General features: G+C 56.6%; 3 protein-coding genes across 6 annotated transcripts; 1 reads left to right on the top strand and 2 right to left on the bottom strand.

Annotated features, from left to right (window-relative positions):
- Nucleotides 1-686: 686 nt before the first annotated feature.
- Nucleotides 687-5,062, top strand: TMEM150A (transmembrane protein 150A). Of its 2 annotated transcripts, none has more exons than XM_057743104.1 (8): nt 687-982; nt 1,476-1,657; nt 2,108-2,155; nt 2,501-2,587; nt 3,339-3,454; nt 3,589-3,716; nt 3,892-4,069; nt 4,304-5,062. In XM_057743104.1, the coding sequence occupies exons 2-8, from the start codon at nt 1,593-1,595 to the stop codon at nt 4,543-4,545; spliced, it is 864 nt and encodes a 287-aa protein (XP_057599087.1). In that variant the 5' UTR covers nt 687-982; nt 1,476-1,592; the 3' UTR covers nt 4,546-5,062. The 2 variants fall into 2 exon arrangements, with proteins under 2 accessions (XP_057599087.1, XP_057599088.1); XM_057743105.1 differs by lacking the exon at nt 3,339-3,454 and adding an exon at nt 3,204-3,271 and having other exon boundaries at nt 694-982.
- A 670-nt stretch (nt 5,063-5,732) lies between these two features.
- Nucleotides 5,733-8,030, bottom strand: RNF181 (ring finger protein 181). 2 transcript variants are annotated; one of them, XM_057743106.1, is made up of 5 exons: nt 7,434-8,022; nt 6,685-6,815; nt 6,387-6,496; nt 6,129-6,203; nt 5,733-5,868 (listed from the first exon to the last, which is right to left on the bottom strand). In XM_057743106.1, exons 1-5 carry the CDS (start codon nt 7,685-7,687, stop codon nt 5,809-5,811), a joined length of 630 nt encoding a protein of 209 aa, XP_057599089.1. In that variant the 5' UTR covers nt 7,688-8,022; the 3' UTR covers nt 5,733-5,808. The 2 variants fall into 2 exon arrangements, with proteins under 2 accessions (XP_057599089.1, XP_057599090.1); XM_057743107.1 differs by lacking the exon at nt 6,129-6,203 and having other exon boundaries at nt 7,434-8,030.
- A 1,497-nt stretch (nt 8,031-9,527) lies between these two features.
- Nucleotides 9,528-17,355, bottom strand: VAMP5 (vesicle associated membrane protein 5). Of its 2 annotated transcripts, none has more exons than XM_057743609.1 (3): nt 17,137-17,355; nt 10,428-10,565; nt 9,528-9,965 (listed from the first exon to the last, which is right to left on the bottom strand). In XM_057743609.1, the coding sequence occupies exons 1-3, from the start codon at nt 17,137-17,139 to the stop codon at nt 9,756-9,758; spliced, it is 351 nt and encodes a 116-aa protein (XP_057599592.1). In that variant the 5' UTR covers nt 17,140-17,355; the 3' UTR covers nt 9,528-9,755. The 2 variants fall into 2 exon arrangements, with proteins under 2 accessions (XP_057599592.1, XP_057599593.1); XM_057743610.1 differs by lacking the exon at nt 17,137-17,355 and adding an exon at nt 10,793-11,078.
- Between the last annotated feature and the right edge of the window lie 1,189 nt (nt 17,356-18,544).

Here is an 18,544-nt window from a genome sequence, read left to right as displayed (position 1 = left end):
AGGGCTTGAGTCCTCAGAAAGACCGCTGAATAAAATAGAATTCTCAACTTTCAGGGTATGCATTTTTTTCAGTCAAAGTGACTTTTCATAAAGCTGTTGGGTAATTTATCCTTGTACCATCCTATTTATTTTTTCCCAGATTGCTCTGGGCCTGCTGCCTTCCTCCTCTTTGCCTCCCAACACCTGGCCCATGTGTGTCTACTTAGAATGGATATTGTTTCAAGTGAGTGCTCAGCAGTCAGGAAACATGTTTTGGACACTGACTTCTGGACAGTACTCTGTGTACTTGTACCCTTGAAAATAAAATGTATCTGATGAAAGTAGCCCTCCTCCAGGGTTTGCTGAGCCCAGGAAAGCAAAAGCCAAGTCCAGGGCGCTAGAATTTCCTAAGGAACAGCCAAGGCTTTGTGCTCGCTTCTCTGCAGACCCGCCTCGCCTTTGAAAACGGCAGGCACGGGGCGCCACACTGAGGGAGGCTGCTCGAAATCACTGTCGGCCAGTCCAGGCTGCAAAATGTACCCAGAGGCGGAGGGAGGCTTCCTCCAGCCACGTGCGCGATGACAGTCACAGGTGCAGCTGGCAGGCGGTGCAGACCCCGGAGCTGCCCGCCTCTCAAAGCGTCCCCCGCAGGAGGAGGGCAGACGGGGTTACCCTTTTGGCATCTTGCTGTCAGAGCCTCCCCTCGGGTCCCACGCCACCGCCCTCGGCGTCCAGGTCCCCCGATGTCGGGGCACCGCCCACCCGTCCAGCGTGACGCGGGCGCGGGGGCTCGGGAGTTGTAGTTCCCGACCGGGCGCGGGCGCCGGGACCCGGGCGGCGAGGACTCCACGTCCCGGCGGGCGGCGCGGCTCGGCCTGGGCGCCGGGGGCGGGGCTGCCCGGCCCTTTAAACCATTCAGGGCCGCTCCGAGGGCCGCAGCCGGGGACGGCGCCACGCGGGGGCCGAGCGGGACTCAGCGGCGGCGGCGGGGCGCTCAGGGGAGGTGAGTACCGGACCCCTTCCTCCCCAGGACCTCCAGGGATCGCCTGCAGAGGCACGGGTCCCGGGGGCGCGCGGGCCGTGGACTACGGGCGCCCACGCGGGCGGGCGGGGGCCGGGCTGAGCTTCCCGCGTGAACCCGCCCCTTCCCCGCGGCGCCGGTGGTCAGGTGGCCGCCTGCGCCCGGCCGCCCCTCCACCCAGCCCCGGACCCCCTCCCTGGCTTTCCTTGGCGTGGCCCCTGGACTGTCCTGACTGCAGCCCGTCTCCCAGCCCGGGACTCTCAGGCCAGGGAGGGTGGCTCCTTTTCCCGCGGCGTCTCTGAACATCTAGGGGGAACGCGGAGGCCCCCGGTGGATGCCGAAGGGTGTCCACGTTGCGGCGGGGGCTCAGCCCGAAGCGGGAGCCCTGCATCTGGTGTTAACCGACTTCCTCTCCCCCGCGCCGGCTTTGGCCAGTCCACTAGACCCTGGACTTTAACCTGTCTCTTTCCACCAGGCCCAGGGCAGCTGATGGTTTTGGCGAAGTACCTTAAGGTAGCTGGGCCCACCCCCTCTTCCCCACCTACCTCTTGTCCTCCCCCCCACACCACCACCACCCTGGCTCCCCTCCCTCATGACCGCCTGGATCCTCCTTCCTGTCAGCCTGTCAGCATTCTCCATCACTGGCCTATGGACTGTGTGAGTAAAGAGGGGGACGGGGGGAAGGAAACTAGGGGACAAAATGGACCCAGGCTGAGGAGGGACAGGGCCCAGCCAGGACCCAACAGGAGTTGGGTGACACATACAAAGTTCCTTGTCCTGTTGCAGGCTCCCGGTGGTACCCAGGGTCACTCTGGCTGTCTCCAAAGCCTGGCCCGGTGCCTGGACACACAGCCCCTTGGGACCAGCTGGCACTACTGCTGTCTGGCAGGGGGGCCCTGACAGACACACTTCTAGCCAGGGCAACTTCCAGAGGTCCTCTACTTTGGGGCCAGGCTGTGGGTTCTAGAGTAGCGTCAAGACGCAGGGCTACCCCAACTTGAGTCCCCAGAACGGCCAGTGAGGCTGAACGGGGGCAGAATCCAAGGAAAAGTCAGTGGGGGAAGGCTGGGCGCGTGGTGGGGCGGAGTGACAGCTGTGCTCCCGCAGGTATGCCATGGCCGTGATGAACCACCACGTGTGCCCCGTGGAGAACTGGTATGGCGCACTCTGCAGACAGCCTCACTCTAAAGCTCCCTTCATCTCTGTTCCCTCTTGGGCCGGGGCTGCCTCAAGCCAGATGGAGACACTGGGCCTCACTGCTCTTCTCTGACACTGGCAGCGCCTGCCCCTCCCCAGGCATGGCTTTGTGCCCACCTACCTGCTTCCCACTATCATTCACCTCTTCGGCTTCTGTCTCGGGGTGGGGGGGCCCTGGGAAGTGGGCTCTTCTGCCCCTGCCAAGGGAGGTCCGGGAGGGTGGTCTCTGAGAGGCCTGAGGCTAGAGGCCAAGGGCCTGGAGGAACCTCTTTCCCCCAGGCTACTCTCTGTCCTGCCTGCCAGGTCCTACAACGAATCCTGTTCTCCTGACCCCACTGAGCAAGGGGGCCCCAAGACCTGCTGCACCCTGGATGACATCCCCCTCATCAGGTAAGGCCTAGAAACCGGGCAGGTCACTGAGACCCAAGGCCCTGCTAGACTCCCAACTAAGCCCCTCAAACAAAGGCCTGTCCCTGGGTCTCAGAGCACTTAATTACAATACTACTTACCAATTATTACCTGCCAGACTCTGCTGAATGCTTTACGTGCTTCATAGCATGTAATTCTAGCACTGAGGCAGCTACTGCTTTCACCATTTTATAGGCAAGGAAACTGAGACTGAGCTATGTCTTCCATCCAGGTCCCTTAGCTAGTAAGTGGAGGCATCTGGATTAAGTTCAAGCTCTCTGATTGCCCAGCCCAAGTTCTGGCTTAAGGGAAGCCAGACCAGCTGCAGGCCTTGACATTCTCAGGTAGTCCCAGGAGCCTCGGGGTCTGCTGAGCAATCCTGGCCACTCCCTACCCCGGCAAGCACACGAGCCCTGCCTTGGGGGGTGGTGTGGCCAGCCTCGGACCCATTGTTCGTGAGGGACACTGGCCCTTCTCATCGCTGGGGCTTGCCTGTAAGGAACAGGCGTAGATAAGGCAAGAGAGAGCAGGTGGGCCAGAGCTGGGGCCTTCTGGCGCTCCTGCCCCCTCTCACTGTGTCCTCGCCCCCTCCTCTCAGCAAGTGTGGCACTTACCCCCCAGAGAGCTGCCTCTTCAGCCTCATTGGCAACGTGGGTGCTTTCATGGGTGAGTTGTGCCCTCGGCCCCCCCACCACCCAACTCAGTCCAGCCCACCCTCACTTCTTCTCCCCAGAAAGGCCCAGGAAGCCCTGGCCTCACAGGGCCCACCCCACCAAGGGCTAAGGCCACCAGGGCCACTTCTCTTCCGTTCCTTGAAGGCCCAAGGCCGACTCCCACAGAGCCACCCTGGTACGGCATCCCACCTGCCCATCTGTTCCCTTCCAGCCCTCGGAGTATCTGGGGGAAGCTGGCGGGCTCGCTGGGCTGGGTCAGGGCCAGAGGAAGGCGCCAGAGCCGGCCCTGCCTGTGCTCTCCTCCCCCAGTGGCCCTGATCTGCCTGCTGCGCTACGGGCAGCTCCTGGAGCAGAGCCGTCATTCCTGGGTCAACACGACAACACTGATCACAGGCTGCACCAACGCCGCGGGCCTGGTGGTGGTGGGCAACTTCCAGGTGCGCCCGCCCGCCCACCTCCTGAACCTCCCCCAGTGGGGCCAGGCCGTCTGTAGGGGCCCTCAGTTTCCCGAGGGTTGACCCAAGATGCAGGGTCTGTCCCGCAAGGTTGGGGGTGGGAGGGGGGTGGAGGGGTGGGGCTGCCTCACCGATGAGCCCCTCTCTCCGGGCCCAGGTGGATCACGCGAAGTCTCTGCACTACGTGGGAACCGGCGTGGCCTTCAGTGCCGGGCTGCTCTTTGTCTGCCTGCACTGTGCCCTCTCCTACCATGGGGCCACTGGGCCCCAGGACCTGGCGGTGGCCTACCTGCGGATTGTGCTGGCAGCCATCGCCTTTGTGTCTCTCATCTTCAGTATCCTTCCGGGCCGGAGAGGGCGGCCAGGAACTCCTGCTGTAGCCCAGGCCCTCTCCCACCCAGGATGCGGGGTGGGGGCGGACACCCCTGCCCCGTGTGCTCTTCTGCCCCCCTCTCCCGGGAGGTGAGGCCTGGTCCTCTGCCCCAGCCTAGCCATACATCTGGGGAGGCAGAAAGGGTGTCGCCAGGCTCCCGCCCATCCTATGGAACGTTTCCTTAGCCCCATCCCAGGTGGGGTCTTCTTCATCCACGAGAGCTCTCAGCTGCAGCACGGGGCAGCCCTGTGCGAGTGGGTGTTCGTCATCGACATCCTTATCTTCTACGGCACCTTCAGCTACGAGTTCGGGGCGGTCTCCTCGGAGACGCTGGTGGCCGCGCTGCAGACCACCCCTGGTCGGGCCTGCAAGTCCTCCGGGAGCAGCAGCACCTCCACGCACCTCAACTGTGCTCCCGAGAGCGTCGCCATGATCTGAGTCTGGGGAGGGTGGCTGGCCCGGCCTCTGCAGCTCCCCACACCCTATCTCCTTTGCATTTATTTTGTACCAAAAATGATTTTGCGAAAGTATTCTGTCGGGACAGAGGCTCCCTCGCTCCTGGAGGAGAGGCCATCCCACACCCCCCTCTGCCACAGAGGGGCTGCACACAGCCCGCTCCCCACACCGCAGTGTTATTTTTAGGGTTTAAAGGTCACGTAGCCTCATTCAGCCAGCCAGCCCTTCAGGTGCCTTCTACTCCCCCAGTGCCAAGGCCAGACCACTGGGGTTTCCTGCTGCAGGAATTGGGGGCTGGGAACAGCAAGAGGAATAGCAGTCTAGGGGAGGGGGTGAGCGCTCCTTAGTCTGTGGGAAGGCCCACTTTGGGGCCCACTGAGCTGCACTGGGATTCTTCACTCTGCCCCTTTCTTTAGGGCAAATAACACAGCAGAACCACGTGGGTATTTTAGTATTTTTTTTTTTTTTTATATATCTATTAAAAGAATCCTAATTTGCATGTTTGTAGTCTGTTCTGGAGAGTCGGAGAGGGGCTGATCCAGGACGGCTTTCCCTAGGCAAAGACGGGAGAAAGCGGCTGCCGCAGGGAGCCTCCTGAGTGCCCACTGCTCTTTGAGAGCAGGGCGGCCAAGAACAAAGGATGCCAAGTGCTACTCAAATACCCCTCAAGGGCTCGAAGCGCTTTCTGGGCCTTTAAACAGTCTAAAGAGCGGACGTGGTCATTTCATACTTCCTACCCTGCTCACAGTCTGGCCTGAGGTTTGATTCCATGCTAAGGGACACAAGGAAGGGGGGCGGCGGTACAGAGAACAAATTGAAAATGTTAGAGGCAGTCTTTGCAGTGGAGCTAAAGAAAGCTCCCGGGATTCTCAGGTTGACGGAGAGATGTGGGCTAGCTTTTCTTTACTATTTTTAAGTAACTACTGGGTGCCAGACACTGACGCGTTTTCCTTTCCAGCCGCGGACACTTAGGCCCAAGCCCTGGCTGGTCCGGTTGGTGGCCAAGTTCTTGACCTGGGCCCTACTGCCCTTGGGCCAGCAGGCTTGGCAGGGAGGCATACGCAGCCCAGTACCTTCTGCGGTTCAGGACCACCTTCCCCCATAGCAGTAGGGACCTAGTGGAGGGTACTGAGCCCCAGCCTGGGCCTATGAGCAATGCAGCCGCAGGATGCGTAAAGAAACCTTTAATGAGAATTCGAGGCGCGAGAGGAAGATGCTGTGGACTGGTGTGCGGTCCCCGCTGCCTCAAGTGTACATGGCTCCGTGGAGGTTCTCAAGTCGGTGCTTCTGCTGCTGCTTGCGAGCCTGAAGGAAAGAGGGCACACTGGGCAGGGGCCACACCCGAAGGCCTGTGGGTGAAGGGTTAGGGCAGCCATCGTGGGGCTGGCTCAGTGTTCTCAGGCCCCTGGCATCTGCGTTGCCAAGGCTCTTGTCCCTCACCAAAGTGACTGGGAAGCCCACCAGGGCCAGGGAGCACGAGGCCTACTCAGGCCTGCTGAGGCAGGGAATGAGAACGGCAAGGACAGGGGTTCAGGGAGCCCCGTTCCCACCCCTCCCGTCCCTACCTTATCTCGTTTGTGCTCCTCATAGGTGTCATCATCGGTGGGCAGCTCGTGGCGGCACAGGGGGCAGGAATTCGTCTGGGAAAAGCAGTGCACTATACCAGCCCCAGTCTGGTCTTGATAAGCTAAAACCTGTCCCCAGCTCCCAGTTCCCACCCCTACCCATCTCCCATCTCTGATCCCCTCCGGAGTCCATAAACAGAAAGAGGCTTGAGAACGGGGCCCAGGGCAGAGTGAGGGCTGGGAGAAAGGAAGCAGTACCTTGCTCAGCCACGGCAGGATGCAGTTGGAATGGAAGAGGTGACGGCAAGGCATCTCAATGGCAGTCTCCTCCTCCTCAAATTCCAAAAGACACACGGGGCACTTGAGCTCTTGAGGAGGGAGTGCTAATCAGGAGAGCTGCTACAGGCCCTACCTCCCAGCTCCCACTCCGGAAGGACACTTCTTGCCCCAACCTGGCCTGGAAAACGGAAGGGCCAGACGGTAGCCTGGCTTCCAGAGTGGGTGGGTATGGCGGATCTGCCCCCAAAGAATTAGTGGAAAGAATTAGTGTTCTCACCAGCCTGAGAGCCCCTAATGACTGTCCTGGGGAGGTTCTCAACTGCAGTCTTGGCAGCAGGTGGAGGCAAGTGGTGATCCCAATCTACTACCAACCCCAAGTCTTCAAAGTCCATCCTATTGAAAAGGGACCTGGGAAGACGGATGCGAGATCAGAACCAAAGAAAACCATACTTTGCCCCCACAATCCACAAGACGTTAACAGATAAATACTCTGCCCAGCCAGTAGTACTAATAGTACTACCCCTCAGTAGTGCTCACTAGATAAAAAGCACAGTGGGAAATGGCTTACAGCTGCCATCAGACAACCCCAAGCTCGCAGGCTGTTTATTCCCACTTTACACATGAGGCAACAGCTCAGAGAAGTTACTCAGGCCACGCAGGAATGACCTGGCAAAGCCAGATTCCAAGTGGCAGTGTGGCTTCCTTAGCTCGGAGTTCCTAAGGAATTTACCTACTCACAGCCACACGGCCCCTGCCCCGCCCCCATAAGCCTCCTACTCCGGCACCTCCTAGAGCCCGCTGCCCTCCCGCCCCGACTCCCCCCACTCTCCAGCTCGCCTTTTCCAGAACCCCCTTGCCCGGGCCCGTCCACGGACGATCCAAATTATCGGCTTCCCCCCGAATCCGAATGCGGAACTAACTGTCCAGGCTATTTATCCGTCTTCCCCAGAATCTGCTGCCCCAGAAAATCCGCCTCAGCCCAGAAGCCTGCTGCATGGGCCCTACCTCCCCGCCCCGCGCACCCACCTTGCGAGCTCCAGCAGCATGTTGGTTCGGGCATCCTGCTCGGGGTTCAATGGCTCGCAGTCGTGTTCATCGAAATAAGACGCCATGGCAGCGGGCCTGCTGTGTGACACAGCCCTCAGTCCCAGCTGGACCTCAGCCTCGCGGCGCTGTCCAATAAGCTGGCCAGTTGAAGGAGGGCGACCAATCAGAGTATCCGAAAGGCGGGAACAGTGGCTCTTTAGCGTCTTAGAAAGCGGAAGTATTAATTTTATCATCTCTCATTGGCTCGCATTAGCCAGATAACCAAAGGCTAAATGTGAATGGCAGGGGCCGGGGCTGGTCAGAAAACATTCATCTTGGAGCCCCTGCCTGGGGTAGGTTTCTGGTAGTGACGTGAGATTCGCGTCCCTAGAGCCCTGAAAAGCCAAGTGTCCGGGCTGTAGGGGTCCTCCATCCGCTCTGCGGCTCAGAAGGTCTCGGCAGGGCAGACGTTAGAGGCCTCTCAAAGAGAGGGAGGAGCTGGCCCAGGGCTCAGGGTCTTGCGAGCCTAGGGAAGCCTCGAGTCAGGGTGGTTCCCGCTGCTCTGCCGCGTCCTCGCTGGGCACTTCTGCACCCGCCGCGCTCCAGTTGATTCAGGTCTTGGCGCTTGACTCCTCCCCGACTCCCGCAAAACAAACAAACATTTCCTGCTCATTTCTTCTGTGTAATCACGATAATAAAGGGTGGGGCAACCTCCCCAACGGAGAGGAGGAAGATCCCTGCAGGGGAATCTGGGGCCTTACTAGCTCATGGAACTGTGTGACCTTTAGCCCATTGCTCAGCTTCTCCCCTAGCTTCTGTAAAGCTAGTGGCTTGAATTAAATAAGTGGTTTGCATCCCTGGCTACCCATGAATCTCCTGGAGAGAGAAGGAGAGGAAGGGTTGCAGCTTTAGGGAAAAAAACAAAAACCGTGTCTGATACTGATCTAGGCCTGGGTGTGGTATTTTTATAAGTTCTACAGGTAATTCTGATCTGAGGCAGGGTAGAGAACTACTGCACTAAATGATTTGGATGATAGCGAGCATTAATTTGGCATCTAGAACCATTACATTGATATTGTACACTGGGCATAAATACTCCCCACAATTATCCTGGGAGCTAGTATCATTATCCCTTTTTACATTTGTAAAACCCAAGTCCAAATTCCCAGGGCCTCTAAGTGGTGTTGCAAACCTAAGTGCAGGACCGGGTGCTTCCCTCCATCTTTCCTAGGAAAGGCAGATGGGGGGCCTAGCGGAAGTGACACACTCTGTGCGGGTACAGCTCCTCACAACTCGAGGGTTTGCTCTTGTTTCTCTGTCACAGCTCCCACTCCACCTAACAGGGAACTGCTTTTGTTACACACTTGACCCTGAATTCCCCTTCCCACCTACACTTGAGTCTGAGAGGCAGTTAAGTAGCTCAGGCAGCAGCTGCCCTGCTTCCCAGGTCTTAGTAGGGCCTTTCCTTATTCCCCGCCCTTTACCCAATGATCTTTTCCTGGCACTTGAAGGCACCACCTTCCTGGCCTGTGTGGTCCTGCAGCTTTGAAAAGCCTGACTTCTTTCCCACCGGGCAAACTCCAGGCCATCCTTTGTGACTCCGCATTACAGCACCATAGAAGGAAGCCCTTCCCCTTCTCCTGCCACCTGCCCCACCTGTGATCAGGTGTAAAGCTTGAGGAAGGACGTTGGGGGAGAATTGGAGAGATGCTCAAGGGGGAAAAGTCTCTCTGAAGGTGAGAGCCTTGTGATACAAAGATCTTGGAAGTACTTTCCTTTGTCATCCCATCTGGAGTCCCAAGGGTCCTCTGAACACCCCAAGACTCAGAAAAATAACATTTCATTCTCCGGGAAACAGACATGGAGGGCACTGGTTGAAAGATCTGGTTTGGGGGCTGTTGTGTCTTTACACCTGCACCCCAGAAGGATCTGTCTGTAGGGTTGGATCAAGTCGGGAAGGGAGAAGAAGGGCCACCTCCCAGGGCTGGAGTCCTTTGGGACTTTCTGTTTTCCAAGCAGCCCCAGGGGTGGAGGCAGAGCAGGAGGAGCCAATCTGAAGACCTTCAAACACACACACATACACCAGCTTTTAACCAAACAGCAGCTTTTACTAAGCTCCAGGTGGGGCTGGCCTGGCATGGCCAGTGCAGCAGGTTGCCCTCAAGGACCAGTCTCTGGTGTGATAGGAAATAACAAAGGTGCACACGTCGGGGCTGCCCTTCCACGCCCACTGGGGTGGCTCAGATGGGAACAAACTCTAGGGTTCTCTGAAGACCAGAACCGGCCGGTGCGGCTCTTCGGCCTCTTCCAGGCCCAGCTGGGTCATTCCCCAGGCCCCGAGGCAGCACCTGCGCCCTGGGCCTGTGGGGCACTGCTGCCCGTGCTGCTCTGTGGGAGAAAGACGACCAGCAACACGATCAGGAGGATGAGCAGGCCACCGCCCACGGCCAGCCCCAAGTAGATCCGGCAGCGGACGTTCTCCCAGCGCTTCTTCTGGGCCAGAGTCTTGGTTGTCTTGCTGAAGGCCGAGCTCTGTGGACACCCGGGACACAGGGTGGGAGTTAGTGTTCTCCCCAGAGCCCTGGACCAGCTCCTTCCAATCCCTCCCCAGCAAGGCCTCGTCTCCTCCCGCAGCCTTCCCATCCTGTCAGCTCCCTTCTTCCTGGGACTCCCCCAGCCTGACTCCTGGTCTCAGACACTGGTGTAGCCCTTGACTCATAGCCCTATGGGCTCACGCCCAGTTAACAATGCCAGTCTTCAACCTTTAGGAAGATCCACAGCTTCAAATCCAGGCCTTCGTACCTCATGAGGCCTCCTCACTCATTGCACAGCTAGGCTAGAGGTGCCTCAAGAAACCCCCAGTCCCTACACTGGCCCTTGAGGAAGCCTCAGGCCCCACCGACAGCTGGGAGAGCCTGAGCACAGCCTGAGAGCTCCCCCTGAGGGCCACTCCTGGCCTCCCCCTCCCCCTCCCTGCTTCCCCAGGCCTCACACCATGTCCAGGAGTTGGTCTGAACGCTGCTCCAGCTCCGCCAGCTTCCCGTCACGCTCCAGGACCTTGTCGAAGTTGTTGAGCATGATTTCTGTCACCTCATCCGCCTGCCGCTGGCACCGCTCCAACTCGTTCCCTGCCTGGGCACCAAGCCCAAGGTCAGGGCTACATGAGGCCCCCACCTGGTCCTGAGACCTAGAGGCCTCCTTGCTCCCATCATATGCGCACACACGTAGGTGCGTGTGTGTGTGCGTGCGTGCACACAGTGTATGAGGAAGGGGAACAGCATCTTGCATGTAAGGGAAGGATGTGCGGAGGGAAGGATGTGCGGAGGGAAGGGCTGGCCTCTTGGGTGTGTTTGGCTCACCTGTGGCTCCTCCCTTTGCCCATCAAGTCAGGTCCTCGGTCCGCCTTGACTTCCAACATCTCAGCCACCTCTAAGGCGGCCCAGGATGGGACCTTCCCAGGACCCACCCTCCCACAAAGCAGACACTTGTCTCACCTGCTCTAGGATGGCCTCAACCCAATGTGCACCTGCCCTGTGACTTCCCACTGGCCTAAGGAGGCAGCAAAGAACAGTGAACCAAGCTACTTGGCCAGAGCCAGACAGGGAGGAGACCCAGCCCACAGAGCTAGAGAGGTAATTTTGGACCACCACACAATACAGCCTCTGCCTAACCACCCCCGCTCACCCTCCCCCACCCTCCCCACCACACACAGTCAGACACAAACTGAGATCAATCTCCCTCCACTCCCTCCCCAGCTTCTGACTGGTCAGGCCAGTTCTGCCTCCTGGCCTGATTCTGCTCCCACATCAATGCTCAGAGTTGATTCCTTCTCTGCCTGGGGAGCCTCGGCCTTCCTGGCCCCTGGCCTGCAGCTTTCCAGCTAGCTAGGATCTTCACTGGGATCCAATTCACACAGAGGAGACCAGCTCTTGGATTTCTCAGCCTAGGCAGCAGCCTCACCTGACAAAAGAACTCAGCTCAGGGACTTCCCTGGTGGCGCTAGTGGTCAAGAATCTGCCTGCCAATGCAGGTGACACGGGTTCGGGCCATGGTCCAGGAAGATCCCACCTGCCCCAGAGCAACTAAACCCGTGAGCCACAACTACTGAGCCCTTGTGCCACAACTACTGAAGCCTGCATGCCTAGAGCCTGTGCTCCGCAACAAGAGAAGCCACAGCAATGAGAAGCCCGTGCACCACAACGAAGAGTATCCCCTGCTCTCTGCAACTATAGAAAGCCCACGCGCAGCAACAACACCCAACACAGCCAATACATACATACATACATACATAAATTTATTTAAAAAAAAAAGAATCTGCGTTCCAATGCAAGGGATGCAGGTTCGACAAAATATATATATATATATATGCATACATATATATATATATAAAAAAGAACTTAGCTTATTTCAGAGGCCTGGGAAGGGAGATGCAGGGTCCAAGCTGCGGGAGAGGCCAGGAAGGGTCACAAGCAAGAAACAAACTGGGCTTTGGATACATGCAACTGGGAGAGACCCAGGGCAGGAGGCCCTGGTAAGAGCTCGAGGTCCAGGGACATGTCGGGTGATGAACCCCAGTGGGTTAACGAACCACAGTAACTCCTGTCAGAGCCCAACCCTGTTCTCATCTCCTCCCCACAGAGCATGGGCCAAGCTCCCTTTCCTGCTAGACTATATCGCCCACTGTCTGCAGTAGACATTTTGGCACTTGACTGAATTCCACTTAAAACCAGAGAAAGGGAAGGGATCTGGTGGTCACAGAGGGCCACCTCCTACTCAGGCAAGAATCCCCATTCAGGATCCTCGCAGCTGCCTTGCACATAACCTCCAAGCATTCCCAGTATATGAGTCCTATCTCCCCAACTGGACCACAAGCTCCCTGGGGGAGGGCAGTGGCCAGTGCCCTGCCCTTGTCTGCCACCAGCCTGGAGGCCAGCACAGTGTGGACCATCGCAAGGACTCAATGAGTGAGCCAGCTGCATTATAACGTACCCAAATGCAACTGTGATTCTCAAGTTCGTTATCCCACTGTGTTTATTTAACCCAGCAGGAGTTTCGAGGGGCAGGCATCTGAAACCCAAGTAGGTCAATATTTACTCATGAGCTGGAAAAGCAACCCATTTCGAGAGGGGCTGGCAAACCACAACTGAGGGGTACACGCGTGGGCTGGGGGAAGCAGTAGCTGCGGAACAAGGAAGTATCATGGAGAAAGCAGGGAAGTTGTACTCATCTCTACCTTTTCCTGAGTCAACCACCACCGCCACTAGTATTACGACTCTATTATTCAACAAGTCTCCATTACTTGGAGTCTCTCACATTCAAACAGGCATCCCCACATTCAAATAGTCCAAGGCAAAAACCTGGGAATGGACCGAGATTCAAAAATGAGAATCACTGCTAGAGATTCGTGGGACTTTGCATATCATTTTTTCTACGCTAAAAGCTACAGCTGTTGTTATCTTATTCTCCAACATGGGGTGATGTTGGGTCACATTCTTCAGGAGACCTGGCTGTGTCTCCCACTGCAAGCCGCAGCCTCCTTCCCCCACTGCGAAGCCAGGCCTGTCCAGAGCCAAGACGGGCCCAGGCCTGAGGCTCAAGTCTCTGGCCCTCCTTGGCCCCCCTCAGCCAGAGGAAAAAGCACACTGTATGCACGGGTCTCTGCTGGCACAGCGATTAAAATAAAGAACTGCAGGGTGTGAAAGGAGGTAAGCCATCGGAGGGCGGCCACGTGGCCTCCTGCCACATAGAGCTCAGCATAGTGCCTGGTACACCGCGGATGCGTGGAAAATATTTTCTGAATGAGTTGGGCCTGTTTTTGAAAAGATCGCTATAGGCTGGGGGAAAGAGATGTAAATGATACAATTAGAGAAGAGCAAGGAGTTTACACAGTGAGATACAAATAGCCAGGGTGGAGCCGCCCACAGACAGATGATTCCTGAGAAGGAAGACAGACTGGCTAGGGGACGGGGTGGAGCCCAGACACTCCCGCCTCAGGTGGACAGAGACACACTCCAGATAGTGATGGACCTGACACAGGGTAAGGATGGAGGGGCGGGGTGAGACCTGAGAAAGCAGTAAAAGTCAAGAAGAGGAAGCTCCCTTGGAGGGACAGATGGATCAAGAGCTAGTGTAGCAGAGAGATCACCTGGATGATTGGTGATGACCTAGAGGGGTGGGATAGGGAGGATGGGAAGGAAGCTCAAGAGGGAGGGGATATGGAGATATATGTATAAATACAGCTGATTCACTCTGTCCTACAGCAGAAACTGGCACAACAGTGTAAAGCAATTATACTTTAAGAGTGTAGGTTTCTGAGCCTGGAGGGGCTTCAGGAGAATTTCTTTGTTGCTGGTAGACTGGCATGAACGAAAGTGAGATAACTCAGGCCAGACGCCACCAGAAGGCATGAAGAAATGCCATCAGCAAGGGCATGTGGACATGTCCCCAGGCTTGGGGCGAGGAGGGCAAGAGAGGAGGGCAAGAGAGGAAGGGCGGGTGAGAGAGGAAGGGAGGGTGAGAGGCACTTCCGAGGTTAGGTGGGGGCAGCGTTGTTGGCAGACAGAGGGTGGTAATTACACAGGAAACTGACGGACCGTTACCCTGTGTACAGAATATCCCTCCTTCAATTCTCAAACCTCTGCTCACTTTTTCCAGGCCAAATACAGCCGGTTCCTCTGAAAACAAAGCTCTCAAAAACCTCCCTGTCCAAACTCTCCTGTCTCCCCTTTTTCCTGGTTAGTGCCTACGGAGAGTCTATCCCAGCTGTCACTGTTGTCATCTTCAGAGGGACCCGGTGACGTAGTGTATGAACTCCTTCCTGGGTCGGCACGCACCTGAGCTTAGAGCCTCAGAGCCGCACTCTGCATTACAGCTCTGGGCTCCTTCAAATCCTGCCTCTACCACTCACCAGCTGAGTGACTAAAGACTGGGGACATGATTTTTCTGACCCCTCCGCTTCTTCATCTATAAATGGTGACGATAATATCTCCCATAACATTTGCTAAGGCAAGTGGCATATTATTAAGTGCTTAGCACAATTCCTGACACATACTAACTGCTCAATAAATAATAGCTATTATTATTGCCGTAGCCCAAGTTTCCCTAGGTTTTTTTTTAGCTGTCAAATCCCAGGAACCATACAATTCCTGTGGTCAATAAAACTTCTTAAATATTTCTACAAAATACACAGCCAAGCAAGCTCTTCCCTATTACCACCTCCTGCACTTAATCGCTTCTAACCTAAATACAGAACTCGACATGAGCCTTTGATAACCTGTATCTAGTTTATTTCCATCAGGCTGCTGTAGGCTGTTGAGAAGGTTTTACATCTTGACAATGATAACAACTCCCACTCAATGAGGGCATACTCTGAGCTAAGCACCGTGCTACTAGCTATTTGTTCACTCTATCTCATTTAAGCCTCACAACAATTCACTAAGGAAAGTACCTTTATCCCAGTTTTATAAGAAACCGAGGCTCAGAGGGGTTAAGTCCCCCATCCAAGGTCACAGAGCCAGTGAGTAGAAGATCTGGGAGTTGAACCAACTTAGACTCCAAGGATCACATTCTTTACCCCTGTGTTAAATTGTATGCAGGTAAAGGGAGGTCAAATACTTTAGCTGCCTGGCGAAAGACTCACCAAGTTTGATGCTGCCAACTCAACTTGTGTGCATATAAGAGAGGCCCGTGGCTCAAAACCCAAATTCTTTGCACAGCGCATGAGCAAGGACCATCTACAGGATGAATAAATTCATTACCCGTTCAATTTCTACATTTCCCATCACTATTTTGTTCCTCCTCTGTCTCCTATACCAGTTACCATGACTGGCACAAAGGAAATGCCCAAGAAACACTTGTTAACTGGATGAATCAGAAAAGAGGAGAGGGACTTCCCTGGTGGCACAGTGGTTAAGAATCCGCCTGCCAATGCAGGGGACACTAGTGCAATTCCTGGTCCAGGAAGAGCCCACGTGCCGTGGAGCAACTAAGTCCATGCGCCACAACTACTGTGCTTGGGCTAAAGCCCATGTGCCACAACTACTGAAGCCTGCACGCCTAGAGCAACAAGAGAAGCCACCGCATGAGAAGCCCGCACACCGCAACGAAGAATAGTGCCCGCCCCCCCCCCCCCCCCCCCACCCCGCAGCAAGGAAGACCCAATGCAGAGAGGAGAAAAGAAGGGAAAAGTAGAAGGACCAGGTAGGGAAGGTGGATGGGAAGAAAGAAGGGAAAGTGCTGGGGGTGGACAAAGGCACAGGAATAAGAGAAAAAACGGAGGGAGGGGGCTGGGAGATAAATGGGAGAAATCCCCACGCTCGGATCCACTCATCATTTGCCTCAGATGAACCTGTGAGAGTCCCAGAGTTTCCCAGCATCTCCCAATAAATTATCCCGGTATTTGCCTTCATTTCAGGAGTTTCCTCTTCTCACTAAGTGCTAAGAGCCAGCTGCAAGCCCACCCTAACCCTGCCTGATTCCTTGCCCTGCACGTTGGGAAGTGGGCTCTGGGCTCCGTCCCATTTTCCAGGCCTCCCTCAGTTTCCTGGCCTGGCCTTAGAGCTCAGCGCTACCTTCCTGCCCCACTTCCTCTTCCTGCCTCCAGTTCCCTGGAGATGAGGCCATCCAGGCATCTCGACCCCCAGCCAGGCCACATCTATCACATCTCTGCTGGCTTCTCCATGGCAGAATCTTTTTTTTTTTTTCCGGCTGTGCCATGGGGGATCTTAGTTCCCTGACCAAGGATCAAACCTGTGCCCCCTGCCTTGGGAGGAAGGGCAGAGTCTTAACCACTGGACCGCCAGGAAAGTCCCTCCATGGCAGAATCTTAAAACAAGGCTGCTTCTTGCCAGGCACAACTTTCCAGGAGTTCCAGGGGAGGGGAGAAGCAACTGGCACCACCTGCTCCTGACACCTTTGCTTTGGAAATGGCAAGTGGGGACAGAGGCCAGAGTCTATAGCAGGAGCAGCACATGACTCAACTCAAGAATGTGTCCCTAGGTAGGGCTTAGAAGGGAGTCAGGCTATGCCACACTCTCATAAACGTCAGTGGAACTTTTAAAGTAAACATCTTCCTTTCTCTTTCCCCAAGGGAAGGAGTTTGCCCTCTGACAACAGGTCACAGGGCTGGCATGGCCTCTACCACCCCATCTGCTCAGGTTTCCAACCCCTGGGCCAGGCTTGGCTCCTCACAGCTCCAGGAAGGCTGAAGAGGTCATCATATTACCCACCACTTCTCAGGAGCGGGTTCTGAGTGCGAGGCAGGTCTCTGCATTGTATTTCCTTTAACCTCCTAAGGACCCGGCAAGGCAGGTATTGCTGACCCCACTTCACGATGCGGAAAAAGAGGCTCAGGGAGGTTAAGTGACGTGCCCGGGGTCACAGAGCGGGTAAGTGGCCACCACCAGGATCTCTGCCCGGTGTCTGACTCCAAAGCGGGTGCTCGTAACCGCTTGGCTCCGGGCAAGTGGGAAGCCGGAGTCCCGCTCCCCCGGCGCGGGGCAGCCGGGACCGGGGCACGCCGCACTTGCCCTCCGAGATGCGTGAGGCGAACGGAGGGTCCGGCCCCGGTCCTGCTCCCGGCCGCCGTCACCTCGCTGGGGGACCGGCGCGGGTCCCGAAGGACGCTCCCGCCCTTGGGTTTCGGACTCCCGCCTGGCACCCCCTACGCTCGCCCTCTGCCCGCCGCCCCGCCTCGGGCCCTCACCATCGCCGCTGCCGCCGTCTCGCCGCTCCGGCTCCTCTGCCCGAGCGGCCGCAGTGCCAGGGACCCGGGAGGAAGCGGAGGGCGGGGCGGGGCCTGCCCGGCGGGGGCGGGGGGCGCGCCTTCGCTGAGCGGCGACCGAGACCAAGTCAAATCGAAAGTGGCCGGCGATGGCTCCCAGGATCCGAGTACGGCGCTTCTCCGCGGGCCGCAGGCTCCCGGCTCGGGGTGACTCCCCGGCCTCGTGAAGTGGGGGCTCCGCCCAGTCAGCCTGGTGCCAGGTCTACACCGCGGGAGCCCGGTCTATGAAATGGTCACAGTGGAGTGGGCGCAGGGACTCGTCTCTGGAACTGCATCCGAGACGAGGCGGATCAGGTTTCCCTGGGGAGGCATCATTTATTCATTCAGCAAGCACCTGTAGCAGCGCCCTTGTCCCGCGCTGTGCCAGGCGCTGGAGAGGCAGTGAAGAGCCCGGCAGGGTCTTTGCCACCTTGGTGAGTGCAACTCATCCATAACCAAACATCGACCACGAGAAAGTTTGGAAACTAAATAAGATTTATTCACAATAATTATCACGAGTGCATTACTTGCCACTGCACTGTACATTTTCAAACGGTCAATTGTATGTTTTTGTGAATTTCACCTCAAAAGAGAAAACAGACCCCTGTGGAGAAGGTACTAGCTCTAGCTTTTTCTTTATTTCCCCTTCACCACGTGGGCAAGTGCAGCCCACCCTGATGTGACCCCCTTCCTCGGGTGGAGGATGAGGGAGGCTGCTGTGTCTGACTGTCCAGAGTCTTCCTGAGCTGAATCTATCCATCCTCCGCCTCCCCTTTCACTTCTGCAGGAAAGCCACCAGACACCTGTGCTCTACCCCACCCCATACCACCCCAACATCTCAAATGTGGCCCCTCTGGGGGAAGGGGGTTGGGGGCTTCCCTCTCCCAGGTTGAGCCCCTGTGAGCACAGACCCCACACCCTGGACGATCCGAGTCCCAATCACTCTAGTTGCTTGAACCTCGAATCCAGGAGTGGACTGAGAAGAGAGAGGATGGACATGGTCATGACAAAGACTGCCCCAAGGGTCTCTCCTGTGCTTTCCTCCCTTCCTAGTTTTCAGAGCATGATTCTATTATTTATTTATTTATTTATTTGTTTGTTTATTTATATTTATTTACTTGGGCCGTGTTGCGAGGCATGTGGGGATCCTGGCTCCCCCCGCTAGGGATCAGACCGAGACCCCCTGCAGTGGAAGTGCAGAGTCTTAACCACTGGACTCCACGGAAGTCCCCAGAGCATGATTCTAGAACCTGACTTGCCAGTACTAGTCCCCAGTCCAGTCTCCCAACCCCACCCCTTCCGGACTCCCTCCCCAAAACAGGTTCTTTTCAGTTCTAGAAAGTCTATGGGG

This window comes from Hippopotamus amphibius, chromosome 7, assembly GCF_030028045.1.
Source record: "Hippopotamus amphibius kiboko isolate mHipAmp2 chromosome 7, mHipAmp2.hap2, whole genome shotgun sequence".
In the NCBI taxonomy this organism is placed as follows: domain Eukaryota; kingdom Metazoa; phylum Chordata; class Mammalia; order Artiodactyla; family Hippopotamidae; genus Hippopotamus; species Hippopotamus amphibius.
The sequence above is the reverse complement of the archived record's forward strand: the minus strand, read 5'-3'. Positions and strand labels throughout refer to the sequence as shown.

Bases quoted from the DNA above. Each gene is read 5' to 3' on its own strand.
- TMEM150A (XM_057743104.1), top strand. From the start codon at position 1,593: ATGACCGCCTGGATCCTCCTTCCTGTCAGCCTGTCAGCATTCTCCATC. The intron at 1,658-2,107 runs GTGAGTAAAGAG...GTGCTCCCGCAG, and splicing joins ATCACTGGCCTATGGACTGT to GTATGCCATGGCCGTGATGA. The intron at 2,156-2,500 runs GTATGGCGCACT...CCTGCCTGCCAG, and splicing joins GTGTGCCCCGTGGAGAACTG to GTCCTACAACGAATCCTGTT.
- RNF181 (XM_057743106.1), bottom strand. From the start codon at position 7,687: ATGATAAAATTAATACTTCCGCTTTCTAAGACGCTAAAGAGCCACTGT. The intron at 6,816-7,433 runs GTGGGTGCGCGG...CCGTCTTCCCAG, and splicing joins ATGCTGCTGGAGCTCGCAAG to GTCCCTTTTCAATAGGATGG. The intron at 6,204-6,386 runs GTACTGCTTCCT...TGCTTTTCCCAG, and splicing joins TCCTGCCGTGGCTGAGCAAG to ACGAATTCCTGCCCCCTGTG.
- VAMP5 (XM_057743609.1), bottom strand. The intron at 9,966-10,427 runs GTGTGAGGCCTG...GGGTGTCCACAG, and splicing joins CAGACCAACTCCTGGACATG to AGCTCGGCCTTCAGCAAGAC.